We start from the raw sequence: 25443 nt of genomic DNA, 5'->3' as shown, positions 1-25443 counted from the left end.
AAAATTATAAAGAATTCGCTTGAATTCCACCAAGCGTTACTTGGTTGAAATTGTTTTGACTACTCGACATTAGCGCCCGGTGTATGATGGACAATACAAAAAATTTTCTATCCTCAAATTTGGAACTAGTCTTACTTACGATGTAAAATCTATTACACCGTGTTCCCACCACAGGAGTTTCCAGCCTGTGCATGCGACCGTAGACTATATCTACCTACTATGGGACTATACACACATACACATACATGTAATGTACTACCTAGCGCTACCTTATGACAAGATGTATCACATCAGTCATGTGTTACATGTGATATTTAAACTGTGAAATGAAAATACAAAATATTTTTTGTGTTGTATGTATTGTATATTTTAAAATTTAATTGAACAGTGTCACATATTAATCAAATATAATTGATATGGTGTCATATTCATCAATTAATTTAGTAGATTCAATAATCGACGAGGTTGCATTGGAAGGTTTGGATGGAATTACTATAGAAGGTTAGTATAAATATTAATATTTACTAGAATATATGTACATAATCTTTTTATTTTGTGAAAGTAAAAAGTTCTCGGATAATATATACATATTAATTTAGTGTTTTTATATTACCCGTCACGTCTAATTTCTGAACTTTCATAAATATTATTTTTTAAATAAAAGTGAGTTAAATTTTATTTTAAATAAATAAATTTAATAAATATGTCTTGTAATTTATAACTTTTTTTCATTTCAGCACTATGGTTACGTTTAGCTCATCGACTTCACAATCCTTTACCATTCCCAAGATCATTCATGACTCAGATATGGTCAATATGTGTACAGATCAGAGAATTTACATTTTACAAATTAGAAACTCCAAGGGAACCACTTGTAATTTTCGATCGCTATCAGTTTGTGGATCCTGATTTAGGTATCATATTGGAACCAGTAAGTATCTTGACCAAAATTCGAATAAACTAGTAAATTATCAGACTTGTAAGAAATTATACATTTGAATAGGAAAATGTACCTCCAGATATTTATCCACATTGTCCTGTGAATGATGTTGCAAATGGTATTAAAGGATCTTGTTCTACTTATAATACTCGGGAAGATATCACAGGACTTGTAAGAAACCTTAGCTTAGAAGAAGTTACTAAAAGATATGGACAAAAATTAGTTATTGTTGCATCACAATGTGCTAGAAATCATGCCCTAATGGGGGATGAAATATCTCCAATACTTGAATTAAATATAAAACAGTATTGTTTTTTAGAAAGAGTAGGTAGATCACGATATCATGGCGAAGTTACTCAGGGAAAACTTAGTCTCAATGCACTAAAAGAAGATTCTAAAAGCTTATTTTATCTTCGAAAATTTTTATTACGTTATAAGCTAATAACGAAACAAATACATCATCAGAAAAGTGATAATTATGGTTGTAATGGAAGTCTGTTACATCTTCCAAGGTTTTTTGTTGAAAGAAAACCAAAAATGATTTTCTTGGCAGAAGAAGTTATCAAAATTCTTAAATCAAAACCCAATTATGTTGCAGAATATGACGAAATAAAACGTGAACTGCAAATTGAAAAAGCATTAAGCAAATTGTTTAAAACTTCATTTTTCCAAAAAGTTGTAAAAACAGATATTAGAATACCATATAGAACTTTATATCCTAAAGCATCACCAGAAGAATGGCAGCAAAAAAATGATTCTACAAAGGAGAAGAAAATTAAAGTAGTACAGTTATTAGTACCAAATATTAATATCCTTGAAGCATGGAATAAAGATGAAATACAAGATGAAGATGAATCTCAAGAGATAAATATTTCAAATCATAGATATGGTGTGCCATATTTGAAACAAGCAAATACAATAATTGAAGATAATAGAATTGATGGTGTATGCCAAGGAAGTTTGGCTAAAATAATGGGATTAACGAAATTACAATCACGGACGATTTTGCGAAACATAGTTAAAACGAATATTGTTGCTACTTATATGAGTGACGTTGGTAGACAAAGGCTTGCAAAATATGTATCGAAAAGGTATGAGAAAGCTAGTAAGCTAAGTAAACAGTTTGAGAAAGAAATGCATAAAATTAAAGAACTTACAAAGCAAATTACGACTGAAAGTGATAGCTTGGAAAAAACTAAAACGATTATAAAGGAAGAAGAAAATACTGTTATTAATGATGAAATGGAGAGTGTAGAAAAGGTGATTGAATCTGATATTGTTAATAAGGATGACCTACCAGAAAAACGATTGTACGCTGACAGAGTAGAATTACAAAAAACGTTTTATGTTGTTAATCGTATATTATATAAATATCGTATAACAAAACGCCCAAATAGATATAAATGCATTTTCTCTAACTACTTATTGGATAAAATCAATAAAGTTCAAATGAAAAAAGAAAATTCATTCTCTAATAATATGTTACTACAAATTTCTGAATTATCAAAGAATGAAAAGACAGTAGCTGCATATAAAAATATAAAAGTTGACATAAAAGTTTTTAAATCAACAAATGAAGAAAAACCAGAAAATGAAACATATGGATTTATGGAAGATATACAAAATAGCGAGAAGAAAAGTGTGACAAATATTACATATAGAATATTGCGAAGAGCTAATATGATTATGGAATCAGTTAAAAAACATCGGATCATTGATGATATGACAAAGTTAATGAAGGTAATATAATATAAGTAATTATGTAATATGTTTGCTTTTTAGTCATTTTTATTAATCGCTTCTCATTTAATTTTAGATGATATATGAGGAAGAAGATAAAGAAGGGTATGATGTAAAAATCGATAAAAAATCGTTAATAAGATTGCTACAAAAGCTTGCAAAAGATAATTTAGTGAAATATATAAAAATAACTCTGAGTGGAAATGGTAAAGAGAAACATTTAACATATATATGTGATCCAAACATTGATGTTAATAGTACCATTATTCAGTCAACCGTGGAACAAGCAAAATTGAAATTCTTTTTCATGACTTCTCAAAGACCTAAATCGTCTCTGAAACATACAGAAAATACAACAAAATTTGTATTAAACAAAGATGTTAATGATGCACACAAATTTGAAACTGATCAATCTCCATTTCAACAATCTACAATAATACCAACAAGTTCTAAATGTAATTCTAGAATATCAAGAAAATACGGATATAGTCCGAAATTTCTTCGTATGAAAGCATTACATATCTTTTTATTTTATTTGGTTTATGAACATCCTGGTGATCAAACTCTTTCAAAAGCGGAACAAATACAAATTTTACGAGATAATGATTTTAACATTACAGAAGAGTTAACAGAGGAATTCAGTACGATTTATACTAAAGATGTTAGCTGGAAAATGTTTGTTCCGCCTTTGCCACAATATAATGGTTGGCCTCGAGGATGGACATTAATGTGTGACTTTCTTTTACGACTTCCTTTATCGATATTCTTGAAGATTCATTATGTTTCATTTACAATACCAGAAATGGATAAATATATAAATCATCCTATTCGGAAACATTATTTAGTTAGAGATTTACCAGTTGATATTCGAAATTCTTTGTTCTATGCACGGAAGTATGTATTCCATATTCATGAAACTGTAACAAGATTATGTTATATTGGATTGGTACAGTTTGGACCACAAAAATTAAAAGAGAAGGATCAAGTATTTATTTATGTGAATCGTCGTACTGAATTAATGGACACAACATCTTCTACTCCTAGTTATCATGTAATTGAAGATAAACAGTATCTTGTAATCAAATATAACTTTACCGAAATTCAGGTAGTTGAGAAATACTGGTATGATATGTGGAATACATGTATGAATACGCCTTTAGGTGGACGACTTGTTGTTGAAGGAAAAGATATAGTGTTAGAGGACTTGAATAAGAAAGTTGATATGATTCAATCATTGGTAGCTCGCTCTCCAGAAGAAGCTGTCAAATTTGATACTGGCAAAGTACCTGGAGATCGCAAAGGTGCTGCTGGAACAGATTCAGCATGTTTTGCTTATCTTAAAAGAAATTGGAATTGGGGTTTTTCTAATTTTGAAGTCCGGCAGAAAAGGAAACAGCAGAATATAGTTTATGAAAGAGATTCGTATCTTTCTAAAATAAAGGCAAAACCTCTTAGATTTACTGAATTTTCTGGTTTAAAAACAGTATCTGGGCCTCCTTCTTTAAGTGCAACAGAATTCAAAAAGAAGGTACAAACTAAAAATAATGAAAATTTGGATCAGCAGAACAAATATGAAGCGTTGACATATCAGCGAAGCACGAAGCAAAAATCCTATGTTAGAAGAGTACAGCCTCGTAAATGTAGTAGTAAAAGACGAACAAAGTATGATGAGGTTGATTATCGAGCATTGCAACGGATGCACAAGTTACGAGTAAACTGGAAACCATACGAGGATAAGATTTTGCTTGTTTGTAAGGTCGCTATGGTATATTTTTGTCCAAATCCACGTAAACAAGCAATAACATTTTCTACAGTAAGAGACGTGCTACGGTCATATTCATACAGTTCACACAACAAAACGTCAAAAGCTTGTCAACGACGACTTTTATATATGCTCAGACAACAACGAAACGTTGATACTGTTGCTTTAGGAGTTGAAGAACTCAAACAGAACTTTTTCCTTAAAAAGCGGTTTGGTGGTATTGTGAATAAACTCAAAGAAGGACATAAAAGCTCACCTGAATATGAGAAGCAAGTTACAGAGGCGTTTAAATCACTTGTTGCCTACATTGCAAAGAAGTATTATGATATCTCAGATGGTGGATCTAAAGAACCACTGCCTGTACCAAAAACAGTGCAAGAATTTAATTTATTTTACAAAGTTGTACATCCTACAAAACCATTCTATAATCGTGGTTTCACAAAAGATATTCAAAATATCAATGACATACACTCTGCAGTCGTAAATTCTGTCATTAATAGTTCCATGTGTTGTGGAAAAGATAGAAGATCCTGGACATATCAATTATTTAAAATATATCAACAATATCCTGACATGTTGTTAAGAAATGCTCTGACAAAAATTCATAGTGATCAAATGGTTACCATCAAAAAGAATCACTTGCCTAATATAAGAAAACATGGTAATTATATGCCGATGAGTAGTTCTCAGTATCAATTAAGTAATACTTATATATATAAATTTCATACTAAATGGCCATATGCTTTATTCAAAGAATCATATGATGTTTTCTATAAACTTAGTAATTGGTATTGTCATAATGAAATGAATGATCAAAGCAAAACATCAGATAATTTTAATGGCGTTGAAATACTCCCGATTACTGGTGGTTTAATAGGAGCGATACATGATTATATTGTACAAGATAAAATAGATTTTGATATTGAAATACCTGATCAAGTTATAATGCTTGATCCTAGATTAAAAGAAAAAGATGAAACATACTTTAGAATAGCTAAACGATATCAAGATATATTGGTTAATTTGGATAATTTGAAATTTATAAAAGAATTTTCTTTGCAAAACAGTGGTACAATGATTGATCTTGAAAAGCATGACAACAAAAGCTTTGATGCCCATACTGCTACTATACATTATAATGATGTACATAATGTTGATGTAAAATCAGATAAAGATGGTTTCTCGGATTTAGATACAGAGAAGAACACACATTTACAAGAATTTGAAAGTGAGAAAACAAATTTCAAAGATTCGAAACCTTTTACTGATTGTGACGAAATAAATTTCAATATTGATGAGGAGAACGGTCATAATGTAATTGATGATAAACAAAATATAATTAAATTTCAAGATGGAATTAAAATTGAGTTAAACAAAGACGATGTCAAGCATTCAACACTTTGTGATGAGGATTCAATGATGGAAATAGAAGAAGATAAAATATGTACTGTTGATAATCCTAAAATAGATAGTGCGGTACAAGTAAGAGATACTGGCGAAAGTTTATATAAACTGCCTGAATTTGAAAATGTGATTCATGTACAACATAATCCTGTATTATTATTGGAAAGTACAAGTAGTAAAGATGAAGATAGAATGTTAAATATTGAAAATTCATCTTCATTCCATTTAGACCTTCAATTGAATACAGACAAAGAAAATAAATTAATTACATCTGAGAGAAAAAGGCGAAGGAATGATAATGAAGACATGTTTGATTTAGGTAAACCTGCTCAAAAGAAGAAAATATTAGATCATAAAATTGTAGATGCAGAAGAGAATGAAGAAGCATTACGAAGAAATGATATCATTTTGATTGAAACACCAAATAAAACACAAAATGAAGATTCAAGAGAACATTCTACAAAAGAAACAATTGAAATTAATGATGTAAAATCTAGTAATGAACAATATATTTCGAATAATGAACGTGAAATTTCTTTACAACCAAAAAAGGGCAGTGGAAATGGTTTTACACTTGTAAGTGATATCCTAAAAAATATTCCAACAGAACAGAGTTATTTGAATTCATACTGCAAGATTGATGATTCAGATGTACACAAGCGGTATACTCGTATAGCTTTATTGCGAATGAGAGAAGAATTAAGCGAACTCACAGTAGCAGATAGTCATCATGCACATGAATATTTTGTTGTAAATATGTTCAAAGTTTATTATTCTTTATATCGATCAAACTCACAAAAAATTGACAAAACTGAAGTCTTTAAAGATCTATCAATACCCTCAGATCTATTACCTTTAAGATTAAATGCTATAAATGACTTAATACAAGAAATAAATAAATTTGCAGTTTACCCTAAAGATGGTATTTCATATTCTGATTTCAAAAAAAAATTGCCTAATAATTGTTCAATGGATTTGAACAATATGGAAGCAATATTTAAATTTGTATGTGATAAAAAAGAACTTGGAGCTACTATCCAAGAGTTGATAGTAAGTAAAAATATATCTACATTTTATTTTAAAACAAATAGAATTTGCATCTTGCAAATAAAGTATCTTACATTAGTTAATTATTGTTTTATTCATTTTGATAGGATGAATTTGAAGATACATTAGGAGAAAATTTATACCAAATCGTTTCTTTTCTTACCAATAATCATCTATTCCTGCGGTCCGGTGTAACTACGGTTCGATATATACATCATCGTTATGCTGATTCTTGGCTAATACATTCATATAAAATAAGCCGTCTTGAAAAAGAATCGCTTATACCAATGCCTAAAGGAACTGTGTATGTGACAGAATCTGGAGAAGCATTAGACAAAGATAATGATATAACTATGATAGAAGAAACCAAACAAAATCTTACTATACCATTAGAAAATGAATCATTCAAAATTGCTGGTGAAAATATAGCTGAAAAAAATATTCAGTCAGAGACAAAAGATAACGATGAAAATATGAATGAAGATTCCACTAGAGATACATCTAGTCATAGCGATGAAGAATACAACACAGAGATGAAGAAAAGGATATCAAGAAAGAGGATTAAATTACTACCCCAGAAAGATAAACTTAAAGATGTGAAACAGTTAGATTTGAAGTAAATGGAGTTATACAATGAAAGTTAAAATTTATTAAACTCAAATTTATTCATTCCAATATTTATTTTAAATACAGTCAAGTTATTCAAGATGTTAGGGTAGATGATATTTAAATATGCCTCATTTATGTTTCAGTAACAAACAAGAAATAAAGGTAGCTATAAAACCATGGATTCGAGTAGATGGTGTTTTAAATCGTAGGGTACTTGATCGTATGTTGGGATCAATTTTGTCATACTGTTTAACACATCCGGGTATATCGTTATCAAAAATACAAAATAGATTTGTCCCTGCTCTGCAACCATATCATACACGAGAATTAGTCGAGGTAAGTTATATCTTTCTTAGTACTAATATATCACTACATAATTTTGCCTTTCTGCTTTCTATAATAAAATTTTTATAATGTCTTATAATATGTTTATGAGGTAGTTGTGTTGGTTTTATAGTAGAATATTTTTCATATTTATGTGTATAATTATGGAAATATTTTATGTAGTTTGTATTTCTATTAAATTTTATAAAATTTATTTTTTTGAGAGATATTTGATATATTCTTTGCAGATATTGATAAAGTTGGGATGCTTGGACAAAATACTCTTGAAAGAATCACATGTGACATTATTTTCAAAGCCATCACAAGTTAAACCAAGTAAGTACTTACTGTTGTTTTAAAAATAACATTTCTTCTTTACCTTTACTTCCTTTCAGAGTCATTAAATATGGATGTTTAATGTATTTAAATTGTATATTTATATTTTTTATATAGCTTGTTAAAAATGTATAGGTTTTTAAAATTAAACAATATTTTCATTAGTATGTTATATACAAATTGAATTGATTTATTTATTATTTTTTTCTAGAGATTGTAAATAATGATTGGGCTATTGATGAAGATATTTTCGTTGAACCTACAAATGGAGCAATGATAAAATTCGGAATATTTTTAAGTACCAAAATGTATAGTACAGATTTTATTACATAACTAGCAAAATTAAATTATTGAAGTTTAAAGAATGAATTAGACTGATATATTACACATAGAATTTTTATTTTGTAATAACTTTTGTTAATTACTAATTTGTTAATTTGTTGATAATGGAGCTTTTATTTCAATAAAGCTACATCATTGTTTTTATTTTTTTATTTAAATATAATAATCATGAAATATTGAAGTATCTAATATTTAAAATAAATGTATTTAGTGTGCAAAATATTATGTTGTAAAATAATATGTTGATAGATAAATAATTTTAACATTAAACGTACTTATTTCTCCTAATAAGAAAATTAGAAAATACACAGATAAAAGAATCATATTTATTTTAAGATTATATAACATTACATTTTATATTTTTTAACTCTGCATTCAAGAACTTTTTCGGTCGGGCGTAGCAGCTACTCCAAATGATTTGGCGTATATGTGACGCGTGTCTTACAGCTAGCGTAAAATGATTTTATATACAAATTAACTTACAAAAACATTATATTCTAATAATTTATCTATATTTACTAATATTATTTATTATGTATTAATTATATAGTAATATTAATTTTTGTATTTTTTGTATGATAATTTATAAAGCATTCACCAAGATTGCATTCTTGAATATAACTGATCCCATTTTTCAATAGTTCAAAATCAAGTTCATCTTCATTTGAGCTAGTTTCACTTCCGTAAACCATTTTTTTAGGGTTTCTAAGCTATAATAATTTTGCCATCCGTCGTTGAATCCGATCTAACGTTGGAGACGTTGTCCGAACAATAGTTTCGAAGGGATTTGAGATTAAATATTTTATCTCCATTTTAAAATCTAGCACTTTACGCTTTCTAACAAAAAACATAAAGAGCTAAGGAATCAATTTAGAACCAATGTTGCACTCTCACCAATTGGAGATGTTGAAATCTAGCATAAACAGGGACTGTCGTCTCTCACTCGCCACAGGAATTGCAGTACGGAACGCCGTGGCGACTGAGAGTCGCCTCTTGAGTGCAAAGGGTTTTAAATGTAATTAAATTATATAATGTAATATATATTTTATGTTATGTTATGTATTAGGTATATTAATACATGTATATAATAAATTCAAAGCTTGCAATAATATTAAAGATTAATAAAAGTACAAAATATTTATAAAATATGTAATTTTAATAACCAGTCATAATAATTGTACACCAGTAGCCATATTTTCATATTATGTAATAAAATCACAAAAGAATTTAATCAATACATAAATTAAGATTAACGTAACAGATACTTATATAAACGAATTGTTTTGAATAAAAAATATTTTCTCGATTTTTGTTAGAAAATATAATTGGGAGATAATGTGATAATTATGATATAATGTTTGCTATATTGAAAAATATTTATATTAATCATGTAAATATATTTTTATCTCAAATTTTAATTGTGGAAATTTTTTAATAATAAATGTATCACTTTTTGGTGTAATAACATTAACAATAATGTACTTATATAGACTTACATGATATAACAATAACAATATATAGTAAAATATAGGTACAGTACAACATATCTTTATAAATGTTATTATTACAAATTATAAATGCATAATAATTGTAAATGAATGTACTATAAGTTATATATTATACAAAGTTTATGTTATCACCTTGATTTACATCAAAACTGTTATCTGTGAGAAGATTTGGGTTAAAGTTGTATGATTCCAAAGATCAAATAAATATTTTCTAGGTAATTGTCAAAGCTGAATGGGAACATATGTTCCTTTTTTGTTTAATTAATCATATGCTTTTAAACATATCTTTTATATAGAATTGTATTAGATTTTTTTAAATAGAACTTTTTAATAGAAATAGTTTACAAGAAAAATAAAATTATGAAATGAAGATTTCCTTACTAATGTTAACTATATTTATAGGAGGGTTTCGACATAACGATTATTTACATAATGACATTTTCTAAATCAATAGAATGTCTTCATATCGACCATTGTAGCATAATGTAGTTAGCTGTTCTAAGCAAAACTAACAACAATTTTCGGGCAACAACTTTCATGGAGTAATTTTTTATGGAGTGTTTTGAGTAATTACAAATATTGTTAGAGTATTATACCGATGAATGTAACGACGTATATGAATATTTTCATTATTTTTAGTAATGAAGATATATTAAATTGTTGATACAAGAAGTTTAAAGTTTTAGGATATTATGAGATCTTTTTTATTCAAAACCAAAGTAACAGAATGATTCAGTTCCTTTAAATTTCAAATGAATCATGAATCAGTCTTAATAACAGCGGTTTTATGTAAAATAAAATAGGATATATTTTAAAAGAATTTAATAATATAATCGGAATGATTAATTCCGCAGCAGTGATCATCTATGTTTATATTATTAGCTTTAATAAATTTGGGCAGAGTACAAAGGCTTGATTTTAATATACAAATATTTTTAAATCATTTTGATTTTATTTGAAACGAATTTTTAAATTGATTTTCACTAATTGCAAGAGTGATCGCACAAATAGTAATGAATAATTTTATTTGTATGTGTAATTTTGGATGAGAAATTACAAAAATTGTTTGTAAGATTTTTATCTTAAGAGACATAGTATCTAATAAGTAGTGTTAATGTATTGAGTTTGGAAAGTATGCCATCAACTTCTGAAAACCAGATCAAGGATGAAACTACTAAATAAATTAGTAATCAACATTTGTATTTATTCATATGATCTATGACATGTATATTCGTAATTACTATGAATTCATAAAACAATTGTACAACATTTGTAACAATACTTTTAACAACGCCTAAATTTCTGAAAAATTATATTCAGTTTATGTTACAAAATAAATATTTTATTTGTGCTTTCGGTTACGTATAATTTTATATTAGTACCTTGTATGCATTTACAATTTTTTAAGTTACATATGCAAGCTTCATATAAGTTGGAAATAAGAGTCTGTTTCTTTTAAATATTTATATAATTTTAATTTACATAAACGTATATAAAAACATTGATTTTTCATGCAGAATGTATTGCTAGACGTATAAATTTAGAATTTTAATATAAGATGATTTAATGACATATGTCATAATATACACATATTATATTAATGTATCTAATATGTATTATAGTGTATATATGTATATTATAACGTATATGTAGTACAAATAAGCACAACTCCAACCAAGAAAAATAAATAACGTTCATTTCTTTTTTAAATAAAACATATTTCATTCTGACTTTAATGCGACGTATTTTGTATCTTATATATATATATATTGAGAATTCTAAAAAGTATAAATTTATATAAAAATTATATATAAAAAATAATAGTGTAAAATTATACAATTTAATTACTGCTACAATTTACCCCAGTACAAAGCAATTTTTTGATTTAACATAATGAAGATGGAAAACCTCTTCACTTCATACGTAAAGAGTTGCAGCAAAAATTGTTCCCATGAGATTTCTTTTTAATACAGGACAGAATTTAAAAACGAACTTTTCCTTGTTGTATCTGGTCATAAATTTCGGTAGTCAACAATTGGTATCCAGATTTTTCGTTTAAATAATATAATTTATCTCCTATCCTATTTGGATTGTATCCTTCATCTACAAGATCTTTTTTTTTCAATTTGAATGTGCCTGAAATAGTGATTAAAAATGGCCTTTCTAAGTTAGAATGGTTTAAGCTTATTATATTTAATTTATAAAATAGTAAGAGTGTAATCTGCATAACGAAATGTATTATTTTTCAAGATATGAATGAAAAATTGATATAAAAATATTTATAAAAGATATTATATAAGCAATTAATTTTATAATTTAAGTATAATTTTGAAACAGTTAAAATAACATTCATAAATAACAAATGATTAATTTACGATTATTGATAAAGACGATTTTAATATGATTATCAAATGAGTTTAATAGAGATATATATACAAAAATACCTGTGAGATCAATTTTCGATAAAATCCTAATAAATCTAGGTACCGCGTAAGTTGCTAAATGTTCCTTTAAATCAACTGATAATTTATTAATGTCTAGCGTAGCTTTTTCATCATATATTGCTGCCATTCCAGCTTTACCTTCAAGGCCTGGAATCTATCGAAAAATTGTATGGAAATATAATTAAATCTACAAACTTATAGTGCAGAAATAAAGAGTATTTAAAACTTATTAAATTCCATATGTAATACATATACTACATATATAAATAAGACATATATAACAAATATTCTTTATTAAAAAATAATAAAATAACTATTATAGAATATTATTTTTAATATTTTATTTACCTCAACTCCATATACAATGCAATCTTTATAACTAACAACATTACTGATAATAGCTTCGACTTCAGATGTAGACACATTTTCTCCTTTCCATCTAAAGGTATCACCTGTTCTATCCTTAAAGTACAAATTACCAAATTCATCTGCTATTAAAATATCACCTGCAAGAAAGAAATGAACAAAATTTAGATGACTATTTGTATTAGTAGTTTATAATATTTATTGTATTCTAATGGAACAGTTGCAATAAAGAAATATAACGCAGAAATATTAAATAGCTTTGCTTAACAAATTTTATATTCTACAATTAAGTTAGAATAAATTTATACCAGATATAAATGCTGAATCGCCTTTGGTAAATACATCATAAACTATTTTTTTTTCTGATGCTTTCTGATCTACATATCCTAAATATGCTCTGAATGGATTGTTTGGTATAATTTTTCCAATAAAAACACCTGGTTCATCTGAAAATGATATAAGAAATTGTAAGGTGAAAAAAAGATAGTTTCATTACAATTCAAAATGTGAGGTGAATGCTTTAATTTATATTTAACGAAAATACTTACTTGGTTTACACAATTGACATAAACCTTTCTCATTCCTTATAGGTTCTCCGTCAGCATTGACTTTTATAATGGAAATAGGATAAACTGATGGAATAATTCGAGATACAAAACCAATAGCTCCAACAGTATTGTCGATATTTACTAGAAGAATAGGATATGAAATATTAATATCATACAATTATTACATACATTAATAAAATATTTAACTACTTTTTATAAATTATATATATTTCTTAATCGTGTGAGCATATGCATATTTTTACAAACGTACATTATACAGCATATAAAAATTCTGTTATTTATTATTCATGACTAGATTTATTACTATTATTCATTACTTTATTTAAAACTGCAATTCATTAAATATTTCATTGGATAAAGCAAATTATTTATTAAGAATAATAAAAAATTAATCACTCGATTGGTCATTCAGTACACAAAATAGTCGTAAATTTCAATATATTTTTATTAACGTTTGGTATAGATAATAGGAATTCCTACCTATATTAGCGTTGCCTTCTGTTGCTCCATAGAATTCAGCAATTTGTGAAATATTAAATCGCTCTACGAATTCGCGCCATATTTGTGGTCTCAAACCGTTTCCAAACATCACCCTAATTTTGTGTTGCTTGTCTTCCGGTTTTGGAGGTACAGCTAAAATATATCTACACATTTCTCCAATATATTGACCAACCTAAAAGATAATTATATCTATTTGCTTTCACAGTCGTATTTCTTCAAGGATTAATTCTCTTTTTGAATAAATATCGCAGTGAAATTTAAATTTATTTTCTTTCAATAACGATAGAAGAAAGTTAAAAAGCATAGAACTTACTGTACAATTATATTTGATGCATTCAGCGAAATAAGCGCTTGCTGAGAATTTTTTTCTAATTACAACTGTTGCACCATGAAGAAGAGCTGCACCAACAGCCATTACACCACCTGCAGTGTGATACAATGGCAATGGTGTATAAATTCTATCCGAACTCTTAAACTTTGCCAACATAAATATACCAGTTGCCATAAACATAAACCTAGAACGAATTAGAAAATCAATTAAATAGCATTAATTATAATTTATGAGAATTTTAATATTTCTTACCTAGAATTGGTTATAACTGCTGCTTTTGGAAGACCAGTTGTGCCACTGGTGAAAATATATACTAGTTGATCGTGGTAAGCACCTTTTTCTTCAAAAACTGGCGCAGCCGAAGAAACGTTGGTCATAAGAGTATCCAAGTCATTGTCATTTAATTTTGATGTCTTTGAATTTGGTAAACTACCGATTCTATACAATGGAAACTTTGGGTCCAAAGAATCTATAATATCTGATATAGCTAAAACAATTAATAATTATAAGATAATTATAAATTACTAAATATAAAATATATGTTTTTAATAAATATGAAAGTTTTTGAAACGAGGTAAAATTAATTAAGAATGTTTAGCTAAAACAATTTCTTTTACACGATGATTCAAACATATTCTGAATACGATTCTTTTATCGTAATAAAATTATACTTTTGATTGTACTTTAGAAAGTACGTATTTCATTAATTTATTATCGAAAGCTTACAATAAAAGTATGAATGATATTTATATAATTTTTTTAGTTTGTACTTTTCTATATAAGATATCTTCATATTTTATACAATCAACATTTTTTGTATTCTTGTTAGAGGAAGGATATGTGTGAAAATTTCACCGTAAAATTTCATAATTTTTACATCAATAGTAAGCAAGTGCATGAGTACAATGTCTGACAATAAACGATTTGTTTCTCCTTATGTTTCCATGCATACTAGGTTTTCCTCTTACATCATAATTGTACTGATTTAATTATAACTTGTTATACCCTGTCATATGTTTTAATAAGTTCAGTGCATTAAAAGTTATATCGAAGCAAAGTTCATCGGATCTAAGAAATTTTAACATTATTCATTAAAAATACCCATCTTCTATTCATTTAAACAAAGTATATTTAAGTAGTCTGTTTTTAATGTAATAAAAGATAATCTAATTTATGATTCTTAAGTATAGTTTTGAATCTAAGTATAGCTTATACTTGAATTAGGAAAATTTATGTGTACGTATGTACATACATATTCAAAAAATTCTTATTAGAATCTTTTTACAATTAATTTACCAGAGATGGAAATTATTTAGGTCTGAGATGGTTTTACTTGGAGTAAAATATACTATAATTTTGTTGCAAAAAATCACGTGCCATTTATCTTCATCTTCAAATCTCCGAAGTGTCAGGATTTATAAATATTTATTTAGACCTGTAATTGTGGCGATTTTGAATGTAACTTTATGTTAATTCATTTTTTTCTACCGTTAATAATATTAACGTAAATCGAGGTGACAATACCATACGACGTACGCTGTATATGAAAATAGATATAAACAATAACACAACTATAATAGAAAGATTAATGTAAGAATAATTTTTAAAAATTAACGAGAGAGCGCAAAATGTGATCTACAAAATTTTGTAGAATACATTTCATACAGTATATTTACATTGTTTCTAATTATATTATTATAATGAAAGATTATTTCTTGATCTGTAAGAAATTTCTACAGAGAATCCTCGCAATCTTTATAACGATAAACATTCTTAAGAATTCTATTCGAATCATTGGCATTGAAATATTGCAAGTAATAATTGTTATCAATAATTTCACAAACATAACTGAAGTTTATCGACAATAACGATAAACGTAATATAGCCACTAGAGTTATGTAATCGTTCATAAAATAGAACTCGAGTCCAATCGGCTACGACACGCAACCGAACACCCAATTTTCTTTCATTCTGGGGTAGTTAGTTCTATTTCCTATTATTGCTTCAATCATTGTGACCAGAGTTATTAGCTTAAAGGATCCACACGCAATGGAAAATAAATACATGTTTCATTCCCAAACGAAGAGGTGACAAATTATATAAATTTGTACGAACAGCAAAAAGCATGAAACAATTGATCTTAAAATTGATAAAAATTATTTTAACGATATACGTATTAATTTATATGTGTTATAAATTATATCTGAAATGTAAACTACGACAAGCATAATGCTTAATTCTTTATTTAATTTTAAATTCTAAATCTTCCAATTTCTGCATTTTTTCCCAAAAAGTATTATATATAGAATTTAATATTTATAAACGTAAATGAATGATGCATTTAGAATGATTATTTTTGACTATAATTTAAAATGATTATGAATTTAGACCTTTCTTTGATTCGATCAATGAACCTTGCCCAAATTTATATCATATATCTATCAGTACTCAGATAACGTTATTTAAAGAGATAAACGTGATTTTGAATTTTTATTGAAGAAAAGAAATTTTTAATATTGCACTTTGTTGTCAATTCAGTGATAATTAAACACTCTCGTTTATGATAGTTTTTTGTTAGATTATCAGAAATATCTATACGATGTAAAAATAAGGTGTTAAAATGAAAATACAGATAAGTGGAGACAGATAAGTGGCAATTACAGCTTTCCCTAAGTAATTAGTAGAGATAACTGATAGGTATGGGGAACGGAGAACAAGAAATCTTTATCGGACAAAATATTTCATAATTAGCCATAATTACATAAATCTTCTTTTGTCATTTCCTTCATTAAATTTATATATTAACTTATAGATTGTTTAAATATTTTATTAAATGTAACCGTGCGAACAGAATTTAAAAGCCACCATAAATTAGCGTGACATTTTATTTGAAAGTAGTAAAGATATTAAATTTAAATATTCATGCTTGAGTATTGGCAAATTCTCTGTCGTGAATTATTAATAAATAATAGATAATTAACGAATGAAATTCTACTTGTACGAAACGCACTATTTAGCGTGCACTTGGCCATGTGCATATTTTATACTGTTAACCCTTTCACTACGTCAAGTTGGCCCCGTTTGCGGCTTCAATATACAAGACAGTTGAATCGTGAGGCTATACTTTGTCGTAAACAGAATGTAACAACATATAAACTGTTATTCATGTTATTTCGAGTCAACATGTAACGAATTATAAATAAATAAATAGTGAAATAAACAAATTTTTAAAATTATTTATTACTGTAGTTTTATGTGAAAAATTTTCAAACAAGAATATAAACATTACATTAAAAATTTTACAATACTGAAGTTATCATTGTATACTATACACGGTGAGAAAGTCTTAGAAGGTTTTAATTAGAACCGTTCCTAAAAAGTTTGTAAACTAGAAACAATTACAAATAAGTAACGTTATAAGGAAAAATATCTAAAAATTCATTTCTATGTAATATCACACGGATTGGGCTATTAGGCAGATAAAATGTTAGTTATTTACCCGAAGTCATTGCAGATATCAACCTAAAATTTTCAGGTGTTAAACGAAGCAGAGCGGCTAACCTTTTTAGGGTGTAAGATATTGTGGAGGTGAATTTTTTAAGGATGAAAAGGGTGCTAGTCCTATCTTTTTTAAATGGGATGAAATATTAATTTTCAGATATTCGAATAGATGTTATCAAACCTAACAATCTTTATATAAAGCATGTTTTTTTTCATTTTACATAGCTAAGGAGTTATAGCGGAAAATAAATTTACGCTAAAGAAGATCCGTGAAGATGTCGAAAGATATCAAAAGCTTATCTTCTTATTACTGTAAAACTTCACGATTTTTAAGGAATGAATCAATCGAAATGAAAGGATCGAAAGGTAAACATTACTTTTGAATAAATAAAACCTTAGTTTCAATTTTAAAAATAATTTTTGTTACGCTTACCATCGGTGAAATCTGCTCCATAAATAAGAGCTTGACACTTGGACACATTGATGCTATGCTGAAGAGCAGCTTTACGAAGGTTGGTGTTAAGAAGTGGTATTATTACTCCCAGTTTACTCAGACCAAGCCAAAGGGCAATGAATTCCACCCGATTCTCCAGAAGTATGCCAATGACATCGCCTTTACGATATCCGTATGTTTTGAATATCGTGGCGACTTTATTACTATAATCCTCCACCTGAAAAATATTTCATTGAATTTTATTAGTCTGGGTAACATGTCCACACAAAATAAAGGAAAAAAGAAATATGAACATTTTCAAATGTTACAAATGTCACATCATAATGTATATCTGACATTTGTGTATATTTTTAAATATTAGCACTCATAAATATCCTGACATTTTAGCCAATTTATAGTAATAATACATGAATGTTAGCAAAGCGTATAACTTAATGACAAGCTAATAATCAAAAGTCAATATTTATCGTCTCTTTATAGGAATTTAATTATTTGGTTTAAAGACTAATGACTGTTCAACTATTTGCATTTTTACGTTTTAAGGTCTTCGAACATGAAAGTTCTTGGAAACTAGAAAGATATTACTGTATAGATGTAACTGTTCATTTATGGACAAAAGAAAAGTATGCATTTAACTATGTAACGGTAACAACTTTACCAGCCATAGCGAAACATTCTGAACTACTATACTTATACCCTTAGATAGAACTGTTATCATTAAAAAATTAGTATTCAGGCATTTTTATCTGAAGTCTAATATTATGACTAGACAAGTAAGTAAAGACTTATGCTATAGATAATAGACATGCATATATAATATATATAATAGTTAAGAGTTAAGTGCTGGACAGTAGATATGGAATAGTAAAATAAGGGTAAAATAAGATTGTGTGCGTGAGTGGATGGATGTGTGTGATTAAGTGAGAGTGCAAGGCAATAGGGAAAATAATTGTAAACCAAGTTCCTTTCGCGGCCAACAGGCTGAATATAAACTATGCTACTACAATCATTAATATCATATTTTCCATATTGAAAGGTAAACGATAGTTTATGAATATTTATGTATGTTATCATTACTGACGTCGGAAATTGTTCTTGGTTAATTTTAATGTTCATTAAAATTACTAATAGTCAGTATCTAGCGTTAACAATCACTATGACGATAGCTAAAAACAACTGGAAAGAACTTTTGGTTATTGATAATGATTACTGATAAATGGTAAGCAAAGCATAATTTCACCAAGCATAATAGTTATATCTCTAATAAAGTAAAAAGAAATGTCTGTTATCAGCAATGGCACTTTGCACATTAAGAAATTTTAAATATTTATCTTAGTTATCCGTAATGAAAACTATCTATACTAACATTTGAATTCTTATACCATAACTTCTTAAATGTTAATTAATTAAATAATGACTGCCGAAGTTAAAGGTTACATCGTACGACGAAAATTATATCTCTATATATATCATAAGTGAGAGTGTAATTGTAAGATTAATTTTATCTTTAGCATAGAATTTGTAATATGTAGTATCTTTTAGGAAGGGTTCAATAACCCATGAGTTAAAGTATTTTAGATTTATTAAATCATAAAAGTTGTCCAATTTTCTGAACGGAAAGGAAATGAGTCATATTTTACGTTGTTCATCTCATCCCAGCTTATTTATAAGAGCTATGTACTTCCTCTCGCATTTTTATCATTATAGCTGTTATCAAGTTGCCCTTTCGCGTTATACCTTTTTATATAATGCAAATATAAACGATTGAACTATCATTAAAATAATCTGATTGAGTAATTTACTAATTAGTTAAATAACATATAGTATTATTATAAAGTATAATTAATAGATATGAAAAAAATGAAAATTGAAAATGAAACTCAATCGTGCCGAATATTAATATATATAATATAATAATAATAATAAAATAATACAAAAGTTGTCAAATACTAATTAGAAAAAAGGATGATAATAAGGAGACTGAATAAACTACATTTATGTTAACAGATATTTTTGAGTTTCTTTTTGAGGAAGAATGATTAAGAATTTTGATAAAATTTACCTGTTGATACGTCCATTCTTGATCTTCGAAAATGAAACAAACTTTATTTGGATGCCGACTAACATGTTGTCGAAATACATCGGCGATGCTTCTGTTCTTCCTCTCGTGGCTGCGGATAATCCAAAGAACTTTTATATACCGTGTTATAGCTCTGAAAAAGTTCAAAATGTTTACGTTAAAATCATTCATCAATACATATATATGTATGTATATTAAACAATTTTTTAACATTTCGCTTATCAATCATAAAATAGATTTTTAAATTTTATGAGGAGTGTCTATACTGAAAAATAAGTCTCCACTTTTTAAAATTTATACATTTTTTTGAAACTTTCTAACAATAAATAAATTCATTTGAAGAAAGTGAAATACATTACGAAAACAAAAATAGAGAACATGATTATCGATACTTTGTTGCGTATTTCGTAGTGAGAAATACAGTGGAGAAGATACTGTCATTGGTTGATATCATTATTCTTTTATCCTGGCCCTCAATCGATATCACATTCCGACATTTTTATAATTAAATGTAAAAATATTAATTAAATAAAATATTAAATATTAAATAAATATAAAAATATTAGTAATTAAATATTCTAAGTACCTCAAACAATTAATGCAAATATATTACTGTATCATATTATTTTATTACATTTATTATTTTCAATTTACACACATAATTAATATATATATGTAATACTACATGTAAATTAAACAGCGAACATACAACTCAATTGAATTGTACTGTCATCCTTATGTAAGAAACCGAGATTTGTTCACTAAACAAATAGCGTAATTTGTTAACACCAAATGCACATATTGAAAAAATGGCAACAGTAGAAAATGAAAAGTGGTTAGTAGCAAATTCTTGTTAGGTAAAGAAAATATGCATATTACATAATGCACGTCTCATACATTTCTCACTTGATCTTAGTAATTATGCGCGATGACGAACAAATACTTTGCATTGGGAATATCAGTATTAAAATTAGTTTTTGTAAGTTTTATAAATATGTAAACATATTCTTATATTGTCATTATGGTTACGTTTAGAAAAAGACACAACTATGAAATCATCATTGTACAGCGTCAACTATGAAAGTTATACGATAACAAGGATTCAGGTGATTGATGATTATCTTCATATTATACAATAAGAAATATATATATTTATTGTAGGAAAAAATCAATTAATTTTAATTATTTGATTTTAATTAGAGTCTGATCTATAATTCAAATTGGATTAATATTTCGCAGTAATAGATTTTTTAAGTAATCGGTCAAGTAATTACAATAACTAATAGTAACCAATTATAATTAACATTATGAACTGTGAGTAGGTATACATCAACGCATTATATTTTAAAAGCATCGTATGCAACATAAACTTTGGATTTTCTGCTTCTCTTAAGATTTTACCTACAAATCGATCCGAAAAATATTCGGACACAAGTATAATTTGAATTATTTTTGAAATTTCAAGATGAATCGTAGAAGTAAAAATACGTTTTTGATATCAATGATATTTATATCAGATAAATATGCTAGCCACTTAACCATCTGATTTAAGGGGGGGTGTAAGGTTAATTCGTACAAAAATAAGGCATGTTTTTGTGAATTATTTGTGGCGACACAGTTAAAATCTCTTTATTAAAACCAATAGTACATTAAAGTATGACATTCGAAGAATATTGTATAAAATTTTCACGGAGAAATATTAAAAAATACGGCAATGGCAGTAATTATTCGGAGGTGTCTCGGAAAATTGCAGTGCCCCTGATAACTTGGTGCTAAATCATCTGAAATCGAAAAATCAAAGTTCATTCGTTAGGTAACAGTTTTCCACAGGTAACGTTGGGAGAGTTTTTCGAAATTTCAATTTTTTTTTCAGGGATAAATTAGCCGACTTTGCGAAAATTTGCAGCTAATTTTCCCTTCAAAGTGTTCCAAAAAAGTGAAAAATTGAAATTTCGAAAAACCCTCTCAGCGTTACCTATGGAACTCTGTTACCTAACGAATAAACTTTGATTTTTTGATTTCAGATGATCCAGCACCATGTTATCAGGGGCACCGCAATTTTCCGAGACACCTCCGAATAATTACTGCCATTGCTGTATTTTTTAATATTTCTCCGTGAAAATTTTATACAATATTCTTCGAATATCATACTTTAATGTACTATTGGTTTTAATAAAGAGATTTTAACTGTGTCGTCACAAATAATTCACAAAAACATGCCTTATTTTTGTACGAATTAACCTTACCCCCCCCCCTCCCCCTTAAATGTCACTAAGAACTGAAGCGCTATGACGCGCCAATCCAAACCAATTCCCCTGCAGCTTTCATGCCTTTGACCCCGTCAAAATGAATTTGAAAAGTCGCAGATTTCCCTTGAAAACGGAAGTGAAAGGAGCTGTCAGAGATTGGTTACGGTCACAGTTACAGGACTTGCTCAAAGAACAACGTATTGGTACCTCGGTTGGTGGTTCACAGGGGACATCATCCGAGTATGACACGAGCCAAAAATATTCGACACATATTTTGTTATCGACAATCTGCCACATTTATGGAGTGAATCTTTTATTTCTAATATTACTCGAGACTCTTCAGGAAATATATTTTCAATGCCAACTTTAAGGGCTTGCTAAAAATATGGACAATTGCTGATAAAAGAAACATGCACGTAGAATATTTTTGGCTGCACTATACATCTATAAAGTTTCATTAAAATCGCTGTGTCACACACTATGATATTGTTTATGGGGATTTCTTTTAACTGGCGCCAATAATGTTCTAGACGCTACGAACGGCAACTTTGTGAACACACCTTATAGTGGAAGTACTCATAAATATGAAGGAAACTTAATCTAACCAGCACTAGTACTATGAACTTTGTGTGTGTAAAGCCAAGTGTGCAAAAGATATAAGTAGGTATGTGTGAGTTACAGAAAATTATTTCGCGATGTAAATAATAGATTAAGAGAATTTAAATTAAAAAAAAAACAAAAAAGTAAAAGAATTTAAGTTATCGACAATTTTAATGCACGCTGTGACAATTCAATTGTAACATAAATCAAACCTGCATGCACCTTAAAGAAAATTGAAGTGCTTAGTTGGTTCAATGGACCAGTTAAAGCAACGAGAGAAATCTGTATGCTACGCACGTCATTTTAAACTATTTATCGCTGATCAATATTAGATTCTATGCAATTACGTGCATAATGTACACGTGCATGTAGTCAGTTAATGATTACAAAATATCAGTTAATGATGATAAAGATATCTAAAAACTCGACGATCAATTTCACATACGTATAATCGCTATATCGCGAACATAATATTTGAATAAGATAAAGAAATAAAATATTACGTTTGAAGTATTTTCTGTTTTAAGCGTAAATATTTATATTCGAATCGGAATTTTCCCAGATATAGTTTGTAGTATATTTTTAATATACTGCGCGTTTTTAAAAAATAATGCATAGATGTTGTAAAGCTTTATATTTTTGTTCATATTATATTAAATATTTCTTTAATAGATTTATTTAATGATCTATAGAATCAATTAAATAATAAAACTTATTATTTTAGATTTATTGCCATTAACATTCAGTGCCTTCAGCGAAAATGATTAATGTGTGTAAAAAAAAAAATATATTATCAGTTTTCTTAGAAAATGGCAATTAGTCATGGAATTGTTTAGGTAATCTGCAAACCGTGACCGATGATAAAACACAACGTTATAAACAGAAAACTTAATGTAGAAATAACGTTAGATTCTTATACTACATAGAATTCAAACAAATGTTATAACACACAGAGTTTCAAAATGTCAAAAATTGAAAAATGCGATACAGAATTATAGATAAACGTCATAAAATAAAATAAAATCTGGGCACGTAATAAAATCAAATATTATACGTAAATTTGAGAAATATTCTTAGAAACCTAAGTTATTTTATATTATATTTTTATATTATTTTATATTATTTTATATTATATTATATTATATTTTTTATAAATACAATTATATTTAATTGCCTGAATCAAATAGTAATTTCTTTAACCTTTAAGTATTGCTGACGCAGGTTGTCCAAAGCAACATAAACAGATAAGTAACTGTGTAGAATCATAAATAAATTATTTATGAAATTTTAAATGTAACATGTATAGCATAACTTGACATGTGTAGGTATATTGCACACTTGCTAGAGAATTTGAACATTGAATTTTTCGAGTTATCACTATGAAAAAGTTTTTTAGAATTCTTCATATGTATAAACTGACAATAATAAAAACAATGTTCAATCCTGTTCTCCATTATAGTCGCTAATAAATTTGATTAACAAAATAACAACTTGTTAATTTTAATTAATAATGTTATCGATTGTGGTATTTCCACTTTTTGGAAAATGAATGTCTTTCAGTTATATCACTTTTGAAGCAAGATATATCTGGTGCATGTATTAAGAAATCAAACTGTATGCTATGCATATATATAAGTTCGTCGCTCGTCAATGAAGGGTTAATCTCGAATGACCTTGAATGATGTTATGTCATGTGTCGTTGAACTCGTCTTCACAAACGCTTTTACGAGCTATAAAATTGAATTGTGGAAGTTCGTCTCATACTATTCCAAAGAAAAAAAACAGAATAACTTTCTCAAATCGAAAATTACCTATACATTTTGGATGTTGATGTAAAATAAAAAAAAATGTTTGAATCATCAGATTCCGTACAAAGAGGTAGTCAAACTATACCTTTGTTCGATATATTTAATATTTGCAAAAATTATACTGAAAATTTATCATTTTTGTATTACATAACATAACGTCGAAATCATAAATTTATAAAATGTATCTAATCAAATGAATATTTCAAAACGCGAGTTTTAGACAATATGGTTAAAAAACTCACTCACTTATGTATTCGTAAGAGACTTTGTTGAATAAATTCTTTAATAAAAATACAATATAAATAGAAAAGGTGAAACAGCTCGTGTGATATAGTTAACTTGATAGTTTCATATTTTACAAATTATATAATCAAATTAATTTATTTCTGGATATGGTATTTCCAGAAACGTTCAGAAGAATATGTACGTCATTCATTATGCTCTTTTTCCTAGTACTGACGACACTTTTATATCGTGAATATGTTAGAAACATATTTTCATTTCTGTATTAAATTTTCATATCGATAA

The 25443-nt window shown here is 27.5% G+C and overlaps 2 protein-coding genes across 3 annotated transcripts in view; one reads left to right on the top strand and one right to left on the bottom strand.

Annotated features, from left to right (window-relative positions):
* Nucleotides 1–416: 416 nt before the first annotated feature.
* Nucleotides 417–8573, top strand: LOC117235427 (general transcription factor 3C polypeptide 1). The gene is made up of 8 exons (XM_033497434.1): nucleotides 417–501; nucleotides 738–931; nucleotides 1004–2680; nucleotides 2757–6896; nucleotides 7001–7509; nucleotides 7646–7838; nucleotides 8075–8162; nucleotides 8374–8573. Exons 1-8 carry the CDS (start codon nucleotides 417–419, stop codon nucleotides 8493–8495), a joined length of 7008 nt encoding a protein of 2335 aa, XP_033353325.1. The 3' UTR covers nucleotides 8496–8573.
* A 3116-nt stretch (nucleotides 8574–11689) lies between these two features.
* Nucleotides 11690–25443, bottom strand: part of LOC117235573 (long-chain fatty acid transport protein 4) — a 30937-nt gene continuing 17183 nt past the window's right edge. For both annotated transcript variants that reach the window (XM_033497745.1, XM_033497746.1), the window contains exons 4-13: nucleotides 20241–20391; nucleotides 18158–18395; nucleotides 14476–14710; nucleotides 14206–14407; nucleotides 13872–14064; nucleotides 13371–13511; nucleotides 13131–13268; nucleotides 12805–12962; nucleotides 12457–12610; nucleotides 11690–12148 (exon numbers count right to left, since the gene is read on the bottom strand). In XM_033497745.1, coding sequence (XP_033353636.1) covers nucleotides 11994–12148; nucleotides 12457–12610; nucleotides 12805–12962; nucleotides 13131–13268; nucleotides 13371–13511; nucleotides 13872–14064; nucleotides 14206–14407; nucleotides 14476–14710; nucleotides 18158–18395; nucleotides 20241–20391 — 1765 coding nt within the window. In that variant the 3' untranslated portion in view covers nucleotides 11690–11993. The remainder of the gene's footprint in view (nucleotides 12149–12456; nucleotides 12611–12804; nucleotides 12963–13130; nucleotides 13269–13370; nucleotides 13512–13871; nucleotides 14065–14205; nucleotides 14408–14475; nucleotides 14711–18157; nucleotides 18396–20240; nucleotides 20392–25443) is intronic.

The sequence above is a fragment of the Bombus vosnesenskii genome, unplaced genomic scaffold (assembly GCF_011952255.1).
Source record: "Bombus vosnesenskii isolate JDL3184/JDL3185 unplaced genomic scaffold, Bvos_JDL3184-5_v1.1 scf7180000013316, whole genome shotgun sequence".
Classification (NCBI taxonomy): domain Eukaryota; kingdom Metazoa; phylum Arthropoda; class Insecta; order Hymenoptera; family Apidae; genus Bombus; species Bombus vosnesenskii.
This window is presented reverse-complemented; position numbering and strand designations above follow the sequence as displayed.